Source organism: Hordeum vulgare, chromosome 2H (assembly GCF_904849725.1).
Source record: "Hordeum vulgare subsp. vulgare chromosome 2H, MorexV3_pseudomolecules_assembly, whole genome shotgun sequence".
Classification (NCBI taxonomy): domain Eukaryota; kingdom Viridiplantae; phylum Streptophyta; class Magnoliopsida; order Poales; family Poaceae; genus Hordeum; species Hordeum vulgare.
The window spans coordinates 635,200,299-635,212,481 of record NC_058519.1 but is presented as its reverse complement, the minus strand read 5'-3'; the positions used below and the strand labels follow the sequence as shown (position 1 = coordinate 635,212,481).

Sequence of the window (12,183 nt, the reverse complement as noted above, 5' to 3'; positions counted from 1 at the left end):
GTTAGTAATAATATATTTTGATACTTGTCAGATCAATTACATATTTACTTTTTACTAATGGAAGAACTAAAAACTGCATAGGTCATGAATAAGAGGAAGACACCACCAATAAGTAATTTTTTAAGCCAATTGCTACAAACTCTAACTCTGCAATTGAAAATGCAAATGCAACCATGGAGGTAGATGTCACACAACAACCCACTGCTCATAATGTCTCCAATCTCAGTTCAGTTGATATGCCACCCCGAGCAAAATATTCACGCATCTGTGGAAGTTCTAGAACAACAAAGAATTGGAAGCACACCGTTTGAGCGAGACCCCTGGAAAGCGCAAACAGATTTGGGAACTCCCTCTTGAGAAGCAAAATGAAGCGCGTCGATTCTATATTTGTGAAGAAAGATACAAGCCATACATAAGAGAGTATCCATATAATGATGATCTTCCGAAACATCGCCGACGTTTCCAGTACAGTTGGTTCAAGGATTTTGAATGGCTCGAGTATTCATCTTACACAAAGCGTGCATATTGCTTCCATTGTCTCCTCTTCTCATGAAAGCCAATTGGGAAGTGTGGCTTAGAAACATTTACTGTTTTGGGCTTTGATAGGTGGAAGAAGGTAAATAACGGGAAAGAGTGTGGTTTTCTAACTCATATGGGTATTGCTGGTTCAGCTCATAACTTATGGGTTCGTTGTTATGAAAATTTTAAAAACAACATGACTCATATCGATAAGGTGTTTGCGAAAGCATCCGCCAAAATGATTGTAGATGCAAGGCTAAGGCTCAAAGTTACAATCGATTTTGTCCGGTAAGCAATATTTTCTTTCATCTTCTGTGTACTCACAAAACAATTATATGATATGATGCAGGTGGTTAACATTCCAGGCTTGTGCATTTAGAGGCCATGATGAATCTCCAGGATCTATCAACCGGGGTAATTTCCTTGAATTGGTAAAACTTTCGGCTTCTTATAACAAGGAGGTGAAAGATGTTGTCTTGGAAAATGCTCCAGGAAATGCAAAGTACACATCTCATTCAGTTCAATAGGAAAAAATTTAGTAGACTTTGTCGGAAGGTGCAAAGAACAATTAGAGAAGAAATTGGTGATATCAAATTTTGTATAATGGTAGACGAAGCTCGCGATGAATCCAAAAAAGAGCAAATGGCATTGGTCCTCCGGTTTCCCGACACAGAAGGGTTCATACATGAGCATTTTGTTGATGTCATTCATGTGAATGACACTCTTGCATTGACTCTCAAGGAGACAATTTGCACTATCCTAGCAGATAAGAATTTAAATGTGGAAGATATCGGAGGTCAAGCCTATGATGGGGCTAGCAATATCCGACGTGAGTGGAATGGATTGAAGGCTTTAATTCTGAAGGAGTGCCCTTATGCATATTGCATTAATTGTATGGCGCATCAACTTCAATTGGCCCTTGTTGCAGCATCTCGAGAGGTACATGAAGTGCATAAATTTTTTTCAACATGCCAATTTTTTCATAAATGTTGTTAGTGCTTCACCTAAACGCAATGATGAGTTACTAGCAAATCAAGCCGCCAAGATTGCACGTGAAATTGAACTAGGGGAGCTTGATACGGGAAAAGGGGCAAATCAGATAGGCTCTTTACAGAGACCAGCACACACTAGATGGAGTTCACACTTTAAGTCAGTTCAGAGCTTAAGGAAGATGTTTGGTGCTACAGTTATAGTCCTACAAAGTACAGCGAATGATCGCTCGGTCACACAATATTCCCGTGGAGATGATGGAGACGTCCTAAGGATAATTGTTTCTTTTGATTTTGTTTTTATTTTGCACCTCATGGAGAGGATTATGAAAATCACAGATGTCTTGTGCCAAACACTCCAAAGTAAATCATTGGACATTTTGAATGCATTAGATACACTCTCTAACACGAAGGCGCTCCTCGCTGATCTAAGAGAAGAAGGATGGGAACCTCTCGTCGAGGAGGTTAAGACCTTTTGTGTGAAGCACGAAGTTGAGTCCCTGATATGACTCGCAAGTATGTACCTTTCGACTATTTGTATAATGGAATAATATTAATCAGATGCTTTAATCTGACACATATATTGTATTTGTAATTTGTAGGTATGTTGATGTGACAAAGTCTATAAATAAACATAAAAACATCACAGTGCTTCACCACTATAAAGCAGATGTGTTCAATATGGCGATAGATCAATAATTTGTTGAGCTGAATGATCGTTTTAGCATTTAGACTACAGAGCTTATGACACTCTGCGGATCCTTGGATCCAAGGCATGAGTCATTTGACATGTCGAATATTTGCAGGCTTGTGGAAAAATTATATCCAACAGATTTTCTAGTCAAGAGCAGGCTCACCTGGAGTCATAACTTCCACACTATCAGTTAGATGTTCGCAACCATCCAGAGCTGAGATCTTCGTCATCACTTGTTGATTTGACCGTTGCATTGCATAAAACAGGTAAAGCTTCTGTGTATCCAATGGTTGATAGATTATTGCGATTGGTTATCACTCTCCCTGTGTCAACTGCAACCGCGGAGAGAGCTTTTTCGGCAATGAAGATTATCAAGACGCGTCTCCGAAGTAAAATGGGTGACGATTTTCTTCGACATTACATGGTTGTATACATTGGGAAGAAAATAGCTGCAAATTTCAATGTTGACGAGATTATTGATTTGTTCGATCGACCAGCTGGGGGGCGTAGATCTTCATTCAAACTAGTAGAAATGTAGTTTTCTTTTCGTAAAGCTTGTACTGTTAAATATTTGAAATTTCTATAATATTCAAGATTTGAAATATTTTTGTGTTATGTCTCTTGTGTTTTCAATGTGTTCTTCGCGCCCCCTATGGTGAAATCCCGGCTCCGTCCCTGGATATGAAGGGTGCCGGTCTGATCGGACATTTGAGGTCCGTTTGAGGAGTCCGGCTGAATCGGACTTTTAAGACCGATCAGTGACCGGACAGTTTTTCCATGCATTTAAGACGGATATGAGGGGTTCAAATGTAACGTTCCATGTACTTCTATGTGAATCGCCCCACAATTACACTTGATGAAGAGACACCATAGCTCATAACATCATGGCAGTGGGGCCGTCCATCTTTTCTGGTCTAATCTACTAGTCCCTCCGTCTTACAATATAAAAACTTTTTTATATTAATGTATTGTTAAATACGCTTTTTTATTATAGTTGATTGCAAGTATTGTTAAATACGCTTTTTTTATTATAGTTGATTGCATTTTTTGTTGATAGCTTATCAAGCTGATCACTTGATGGCTTTTTTTATTATAGGACGAAGAGTAAATGCAAAAGTCTTTTTTAATACAACACTGTCTTTCCTGCGAAGATATAACGAAGCGACTTGTACAGTAGAAAAAACAGATGTGCTAGGACCAAATCGGCACCATGACCCAACCGAGATAATCAATGGAGATCCGAACGCCGTCGCCCCTACGCAACTCGTATGTATCTACCGCCACCGCCGACACTTAAACCCACCGTCGATCACGGCCTCGCCCTCACGACGATCTTTCCACAATCCCTGACGAGATGAGGCAGCCTTTTTTGTCATCCTGTAGCAATTTTGTCGTCTCAAGGGCCCAGCCAGGAACACCTTTTCCTTTCTGCTAGGGACACCCAGGCCCTGCCCCAGAGAAAAAGCCGAGGGCGATAGCTTTGTGTCCTTGTCCTCGCACAGTCACCAGCCACCCCCCGCCCTTCCTCCCTCCATCCATCCACACCATAGGATGCCTCCACAGAGTCACAGGTGAGTGACCCAGCACTGCAGTCCCTTCTTGGCAAGCGGCGGCAGAGCCACTGCCACTGCCACTCACTCACTGGAACGGAGGTCAGTCCTCAGCTCGCCGCTGCCATCCCTTGTGTTCTTCCAATCTCTCTCTCTCTCTTTTATTATCGGTTCTATCTATCCATGCCGCCCTTGTCCTTTGTGTATGTGTTTCTCAATCCATGTTTGGTGGTTGGGAAAACGATGGGGATATCTATCTGGACTCTGGAGTAGAGCTTAGCTAGGGGGTTATGCCGGTTTGGAGGTACCGGGGGGGATCGATGGCGATGGGTTTGGCTCGGCTGCTTCACTGCACTTGCTAATAATGGTCAGATGCTTGCATGCCCACAGGTTTTCTGGCTGGCTGCTGCGCCGATTCCTCCCCTGCTTCGACGCACAGGCGATTCTTGTGTGGGCATTTCCAGTGAGGCTTCTTCCTTCCGCATCCTTGCCGGTCTGCTCTTTGCCAATCTGCAGAAAGGGGTGTGCAAAGAGAGTGTCAGCTTGGTCCTGATTCCCAGTTAGTGTAGCGGATTCATTAATTGGTTAGCAAAGGTCGGGTTGTGGTTGCCGAAAAGAGTACTTGCGTTAGGCGCCATCCTTATCAATGGATGCGCCTGTGTTGTGTGGTACTACCAGTAATTCTGTTGAGACAGATGAGAAGCACTCAGTGCTTCCCTTACTAGTGATGTTGTTGAGGCAGGGGAGAACCACTTCCCTTTCTCTGCATGCTATTTTTGCAATACTTTTACCAATTTTGACATCTGGGACGGCGTAATTGGCTTACTTAATTAGATAGATGCTCTATGCAGATGCCGGTGTTAAATGGCTTCCCTGCTGGGTTGCTCTCACAGTTGTGGATCGATGCAATGCTAGTGGACGGCCACCCACTTGGGTTCTGGAAGAAGCTAGCATCTCATGGCTAATTTTGTACTCTCTCTTTTGGAAGGAAATATAGTACATTTGGTTAACAAATGTAACCTTTTGGAGCAAGTGGTGGGTGCACTGGGGATATAACTGAGCAAACACCTCAATATACTTTGTGGTTGCTTTTTTAGTTAAGTGTCGCTATCGGCATCTCTAAAAGTGAAGGACATTGCAGCTGGCAGAAGTAGAAAGTGTTAGTCCTGCCCAGTGGATTAGGTAACCACAATTGCAAATTTTGTAGAAACAAACATGATACTGAGATGTTTGCTTTGTTTGTCGAAAGGATCAGTCCTTAACTTAGTGCTAAAGGCTGCGAGTTTGCTGGGGGGGGGGGGGGGGGGGGGGGGATGAAACTTGGCATCATATTGTATAGTTTTTAGGAACAACTTTGCAAAGTTGAACCAGATATACATTTTATGATTCTTTTCACCAAAGTATATTGTATGAATTGATATAAAAATGCACCACTAATGTTGCATCTACTTCTAATTTCTAGGGTATCTTCTGTTTCATTGATTATACTGGTAAAAAGTGAGAGCATCTATCTATGGACCATAAAACATGGCTTTGGAGAAAGAAAGCGTCGGAAAGGGCAGTTTCAGTAAAGAACAAACCCAATGATAAGGAACATGAGGTATATTATCTACAGTTCTACACATTAAGATGTTTGAAGTTTCAGTGCTCATTAATTAAGTCATAACAAGTGCTTCAACTTTTCTTTTCGTGTTAAAGGAGAAGATTGCACGGCTAGAGAGATCACTGCAAGGCTTAAATGAACAACTTTCATTTGCTCATGCTGAATGCTTCGAGAAGGATGCTATTCTATCCAAGCAAGCAAAAGTAGCTGAAGAAGCCATACTAGGTACTACTCCATTCATCACTCTCATTCCAGTACAAGTTCCTGGTCATAAGTAGTTGGGCATATGATTTATCTCATCCTAGAAGTATAAATGCCACATGCATGTATGCATATATGTCGGCTATTAATTTTCTGACCAACCCCTTTTTGATTACGAATGTTTCAGGCTGGGAGAAAGCAGAGGCTGAAGCTATAGCTATCAAGACAGAACTTGATGATACTCTACATGAGAAAGCCATGGTTGAGCAAAGGATTCGGCAGCTTGATGAGGCTCTAAATGTTGCAGCGGAAGAGAGGGAGTTATTGATGAAGGACACTGCTAAAATAATTTCTTGTGAGAAGGATAAAGTTTGGAATCTGGAACAAAATGTTGCTGAGAAAGAGAACATAATTGCTAGCCTGGATGATGAGTACAACAGACTATCTGAAATCCTCTCAACAAAAGAGAAAATCATCTTAGATCTAACTGAATCAAATGCAGCGAAAGAGTCTGACTTGAAGGACCTTGGAGCAAAACTAGAGTCAACAGAGCGATCAAATTCTTCTCTTAGATATGAGGTTTGCATGCTGCAGAAGCAACTTGATATTCGTAGTGAGGAAAGGAAATGTAACCTCAAATCTGCTGATGCTTCACACAAACAACATCTTGAAAACGTAAGGAAGATTACTAAGCTAGAAGAAGAATGCAAGAGATTGCGCTCAATGATGCGCAAAAGGCTACCAGGACCAGCTGCCGTTGCTAGAATGAGAAGTGAAGTTGAGACACTGGGCAGCAGTACAGCACACATAAGGGCGGGAAAGTTGAATTCTACCTCATCCTTCAATTCATATGATCAGATACAAAACACTTCCAATGCATCACATGTAAGTCCTTCATTGCTTGCAAGGCTACACGTGACGGAAGATGAAAATAAGGCCATGAAGGAATCTCTTTCTAGAAAGGATGGTGAACTTCAGCTTTCACGTACCATGCTTGCTCGCACAACCTCTAAACTTTCCCAAGTTGAAGCTCAACTCGAAGACTTATCAGGTGATCGAGCTACCACAGAACTGGTAAAAAGAAGTCCTACAGTGGTTGAAAATTCTCTTTCATCTATCTCTGAGGGTGGTCGCAATGAAGATAATGTCAGCTGTTCAGGTTCATGGGCGTCAGCCTTGATTTCTGAACTTGAACATTTCAAGAAGGGAAAGCTGACTACACCTTCTTGTAAGAGCACAGGAATGTCAGACTTAAGTTTCATGGATGACTTTGAAGAAATAGAAAGGCTAGCTATGGTATGTGATGATAAGCCTTCAAAATCCTCTGATGTGAAGAGAGAGGCAATAGAATCAGCAGGTAAAGAGCTGGTTCCAGTTGATGGTCCCAATGAGACAACTAATCAAGTTCACCTGCGCAAGACTGAGAAGGGACTCCTGAAATTAATTGAACTTGTCGAAGGAGTTATTCAGAGATCGTCAAAGGATTACAGTAGCAACCTCGTGCAATCTGGTGGCAACATGGGTGATCAATCTACACTGATAACTGGTTATTTCGCTCATGCATTCTTATGGAAAACATCGGAACTTACTTGTGTACTGCGACACTTCATTGTCGTATGCAATGAGCTTCTGTATGGGAATACTGATGTCGAAAGATTTGTTCTTGAAGTGAGCCTCACACTAGATTGGATACTGAACCACTGCTTTTCACTACAAGATGTATCAGAGATGAGGGAAACTATCATAAAGCATTTGGATTTAGATAGCAGTGATGGGCATGAAGCTGTTGCAGCCAAACAAATAGGAGTCCAAACCATAAATGGCATAGATGAACCCAGCACTCCAAACAGCGTGCAGATGTCACTAGTTTGTGTATCAAGCCCCATGGATATTGGACCTAAAGCTGATAATGACACAGACGGTATAAGGAATGAAGTGTCATTCTCTAAATTCTGTGCACCGGAAGGAAAATCTTCAAGTTTGCGAGCAGAACTTAATGCATTGAAAGAAACAGGAAATCTGGCAGCACATGGTGATGATGGTAAATCAACAGTGACTGAACTTGACAAACACAAATCCATCGCCAAGTCTCAGGTAAACAAGGGCAATCTAGAGGGAGGCAGTTACTCTACTGAAGAAGACCCAAAACTTGTTGCTGGGGATAAATACGAAAATCTACACACGGTAAGATCCACACTATATTATTTGTTGAATTTTGTTGTTTTAAAGATTGCTTAGCTCTCTTTTTAGGAGAAAGAAAATACACATTTGAATTTACAGTCTTATGCAACAAATTTTCTCCATATTGATGATGTCCTTTCTCTATAATGTATACAAGTTTTCCATTTGCGAAGCTATATAGCATTCTTTCCATTTGTGTAGCAACCCGAGTTGCATACAACCTCAAATGTAACTCCGGTAAAAAGATAGGCAGTCTATTTTTTAAATAGGAAATAAGGAATTTTATGTCCATTTTGTATATTGCAAAATTGTGATCATAGTATATGATAGCAAAATACCACCTTGACTGCCCTTGTTGCGAGACCACTGGAAAGAATTGAACATGTTCTCAGATCCATTCAATCAATTTGCTGGTTTCTTGAGTACACCCTTCTTCGAATGGCTCTTTAGTCCATGAGTTCTTACCTTGGTTTGGACAGTTTACCAGTAAATAAGTTTTTAAAGTTAACATTTAATCCCCTTGTTCACACAGCAGCTGGAGATCTCGACAGCATCAGAGAAGCTCATTGAGTGTCAGGAGACAATCCTAAGCCTGGGAAAGCAACTAAAAGCACTTGCATCGCCAAAGGATGCCACCTCGGTCCGTCCAGAGCGAAAACCTCGGTCTCAGTCACTGAATGAGATGCTAGCCGTTGACGATGGAGGATTTGATGACCTCAGCTCCCCGAAAACCAAGGAGATTATATGCTCAGAAATAAGGCCACCACATGAAAGAAAATTTTCTGTCGACGAGGGAGGTGACGATTCAGTATCGTATTATTCTCACCCAACACCAGTGGTTCCACCCGCCAAACCTTACGATGTGAGCGGAAGCTGCAAGAAAGAAGCTGCTGCCAAGGCCGTATCACTAGCCGTTGTCCCAAGCAAGCAGAAGGGGAACCCCAACTTGCTCAAGAGGATCCTGACAGGAAGGAGAAGGGATGCCATAATAAAACCAAAGGTGGTCCTGAGTGCTTAGCTAACAGAGACAAGGGTAACTCTATCCATGATAAATTCCATTTCCATGTGTAAATTAAGCGTGTATCGGTTGCTTGTTGAGGGTGTTCTTGTCAGGTCTAGGAAGAACCATGTGTAACGGTTGCTTGTTGAGGTGTGTTCTTGTCAGGTCTAGGAAGAACCATGTGTAATGGTTGCTTGTTGAGGTGTGTTCTTGTCAGGTCTAGGAAGAACCATGTGTAACGGTTGCTTGTTGAGGTGTGTTCTTGTCAGGTCTAGGAACAACCATGGAGTGTAGATGACGTATATGTATTACAGTATTATTAGTGTGCTTTCTAGCGTTGTGGCCATCATTACCCTGTTGCTTAGGTCTATGAACTGGCATTTGCTCTTGGATGTGGCTAATTTATTAGCAGCGTGCTATTATGTGCATCCTTTGAGGAAGGATTCTTGTCCTGAATGTCTTGACACCAACAAGGTTGCTGTCTCCTGTGTGAATTTGTTCCTGAAACTGGCTAGGTGGCTAGATTGATTCCTGTTCTGAATGTCTTGACACCAACAAGGTTGCTGTCTCCTGTGTGAATTTGTTCCTGGGACTGGCTAGGTGGCTAGATTTGATGTGCATATACCCGCTGTTCTGCCAATCGAGGTAGGCATGATGGGTTTCGGATTTACGGTGATAGGTGTGAGCAGCGTCACGAAATTGAAATCGAATGGATGAAGCATGCGAAGTGAAATTCACCAGCCCCGTGCGCGGCTTCGAACGGGAGTGTGGGAATCCAAACTGACCTCCCTCCGCACAAACTTGGATTCACCAGGCCCGTGCGCGGCGCTGCACTCGCATCCTCGGGGGCCCTTCCGCGGGCCACGCGCTCCGGCGACTTGAGCCATCGCCGACGGACGCGCGCACCTGGTTGCGAAGGCGAGCGTGCCCGTCCGGAGTCGTGAGAGAGGACTGGGAGAGCGCCGAGGGGATTGATTCCGGCGGGGAAGGAAGAGGACCGTGGAGCGGCGGCGGTGCGTGGTGAATCGGCCGAAATGCGGAGAGAGCCTGCGATTTTATTTTTTTTAGTGCGGCAGAGCCTGAGATGGAGATGCGACGGCTTTGTCAGCAATCCTATTTGGCTCCAGTTAAAGTACATTTTTCTTAACCGGCGGATTTTCGGTTTTGTCAAGGTTCCGGAAGCTTTTCAGATGGATTTTTTCATTTTGGTTTTTTATGACTGGTTTTTTCCAGTTTTTTTTTCTTTACTACTTTTATTACTTTTTCATATTAATTTTTACATTTTTTTATTTTTTACGAAAAAACGCACCCATTTTTTGTTTAACTTTTTTTCAGTCGAACAAATATTTTTCCAAATCAGTGAACCATTTTCAGATTTTTACGCTTTTTTTATCAAAATTCTATGAACTTTTTTGAATAACTATGAACTTTTTTCATATTTGACGAACTTTTTTTAAGACTAATGAACTATTTTAAAATCTGTCAACTTTTTCCAAATTTGATGAACTTTTTTTAAAAAATGATGAACTTTTATCAAATTTGATGAACTTTTTTTGAAAATAAGTGATTTTTCTCCCAAAAAATGTGAACTTTTACCAAATTTGATGAACTTTTTCTGAAAATAGGTGATTTTTCTCCCAAAAATTGTGAACTTTTTTCAAATTCGATGAGTTTTTTAAAAAATGATGAACTTTTAATAAAATTTGATGACTTTTTTAAATAAATCAGTGAATGTTTTTCAAAAAATGACGAACTTTTTTAAAATACGATGAACATTTCTTCAGAATTGATGAACTTTTTATAAAAATCGGTGAATGTTTTTCAAAAAATGATGATTTTTTTATAAAAATTGGTAAATGTTTTTCAAAAAATGATGAGTTTTTTTAAATCGCTGAACATTTTTGAAAATACGATGAACATTTTTTCGAAATCGATGAACTTTTTCAAATTTGATGATTTTTTTCAAAAATGATGAACTTTTATCAAATTCGATGAATAGTTTTTCAAAGTCGGTGAACTTTTTTTTAAATCTGTGAAAATTTTCAAATTAGATGAACTTGTTTAAAAAATTATGAACCTTTCTAAAATTCTATGAACTTTTTAAAAATCTGTAAACATTTTTAAATTCGATGATCTTTTTTGAAAAAATGATGCACCTTTTTTTAATTTGATGAACATTTTCTTTAACTCAGTGAACATTTTTTTTAATTCGATTGACTTTATAAAAATGGGATGAACTTTTCAAACTCCATGAACTTTTTTAAAATACCAATTTTTAAATTTTATGATTTTTTGTTTTATTTTCTTCTTTTTTATTAAAATCAATGGTTGACCAGTCAACTGGTCAACCACGCACAAGAACAGCCCTCGAGCGAGCGTGCGTGCATTCAGGCGGTGGCAAGTCGAGCGATGGCTACATGGGCTGGTCCATGAATCGTCGGCTGTGAGCGCCAACTCCCTTCGCTGAGGAGCACCCTGGTTTTGTTTCTTTTTTTGAAAGTTGACGTTTTTGTTTCTAAACAAGAAAGGGGCGGGATAGCTGATCATGGGCAGCCCGACCCGAAAATCACGGGCCGAGCCGGGCCTAATGAAGCCGTCGGGTCGGGCTCAGGCCGGAAAATTAAACTCCGCGGTTGGGCCAAGCTGGGCTTAGGCTTATGTAAAAATAAACAAGAGAGCCGACGTTCTGTTTCGGATTAATACCTCGTTAGTGCTTAGATAAAGGTTAGATTGTTTTTACAAGTGCTGCTAGTGTATTTTCTGAAGCAAACGGAATTTGCTTTTAATTTTTTTCTGGATCTGGTCGCCGGTTAGGGACCATGCACGTGGCTGTTTTAAAGATTATTTTGGTAATTTTATTCCTTCTTTTTTCAACTTACGTGCAAAATGGCATGGTAATATATGCACCGTCGACTTGATAATCTAGGAACGAACACCATGATAACTTTTACCTGCGGAAAAAAGTTATTGAAGACACACTCGTGATAGCTTCTATGTAAATACCGTGATAATATACACACCACATAATTAATAACTTAGATACAAACATCGTGATAACTTTGACTCGGAAAAAAGTGTTTGAAAACACAACCTCCAATAAACTTTTGTGTAAATATCAATGCATCGTACGCCCCGTAGACCTTAAACTTACGTACAAACACCACGACAACTTCTACTAAGGACAAAAATTGTGAAGACGCATCCGTGATAACTTCTATACAAATAGCAACATAATATATAGACCACGGGCACCATAACTTAATCGCAAATGTCTTGATAATTTTAACCCCGGGGAAAAAGATTGTTGAAAACATAACCCCAATAAATTTTGTGCAAATATCAATTCATTATACGCACCATAGACATGGTACTTAGAAACAAACACCGCGGTGACTTACGCGAAAAAAAAGTTGTTGAAGACATACCTGCGATAACTTCTATGTTAA

General features: G+C 40.8%; 1 protein-coding gene across 4 annotated transcripts; it reads left to right on the top strand.

The window, feature by feature from the left end:
- Positions 1-3,410: 3,410 nt before the first annotated feature.
- LOC123428146 (filament-like plant protein 4) lies at positions 3,411-9,193 on the top strand. 4 transcript variants are annotated; one of them, XR_006622500.1, is made up of 6 exons: positions 4,189-4,274; positions 5,215-5,352; positions 5,451-5,580; positions 5,744-7,740; positions 8,270-8,850; positions 8,955-9,193. XR_006622500.1 is itself a non-coding variant. In XM_045112311.1 (5 exons), exons 2-5 carry the CDS (start codon positions 5,266-5,268, stop codon positions 8,753-8,755), a joined length of 2,700 nt encoding a protein of 899 aa, XP_044968246.1. In that variant the 5' UTR covers positions 3,411-3,854; positions 5,215-5,265; the 3' UTR covers positions 8,756-8,886. The 4 variants fall into 4 exon arrangements, 2 of the variants coding, with proteins under 2 accessions (XP_044968246.1, XP_044968247.1); XR_006622499.1 differs by having other exon boundaries at positions 8,270-8,902; positions 9,007-9,193; XM_045112311.1 differs by lacking the exons at positions 4,189-4,274; positions 8,955-9,193 and adding an exon at positions 3,411-3,854 and having other exon boundaries at positions 8,270-8,886.
- The last annotated feature ends 2,990 nt before the right edge of the window (positions 9,194-12,183 follow it).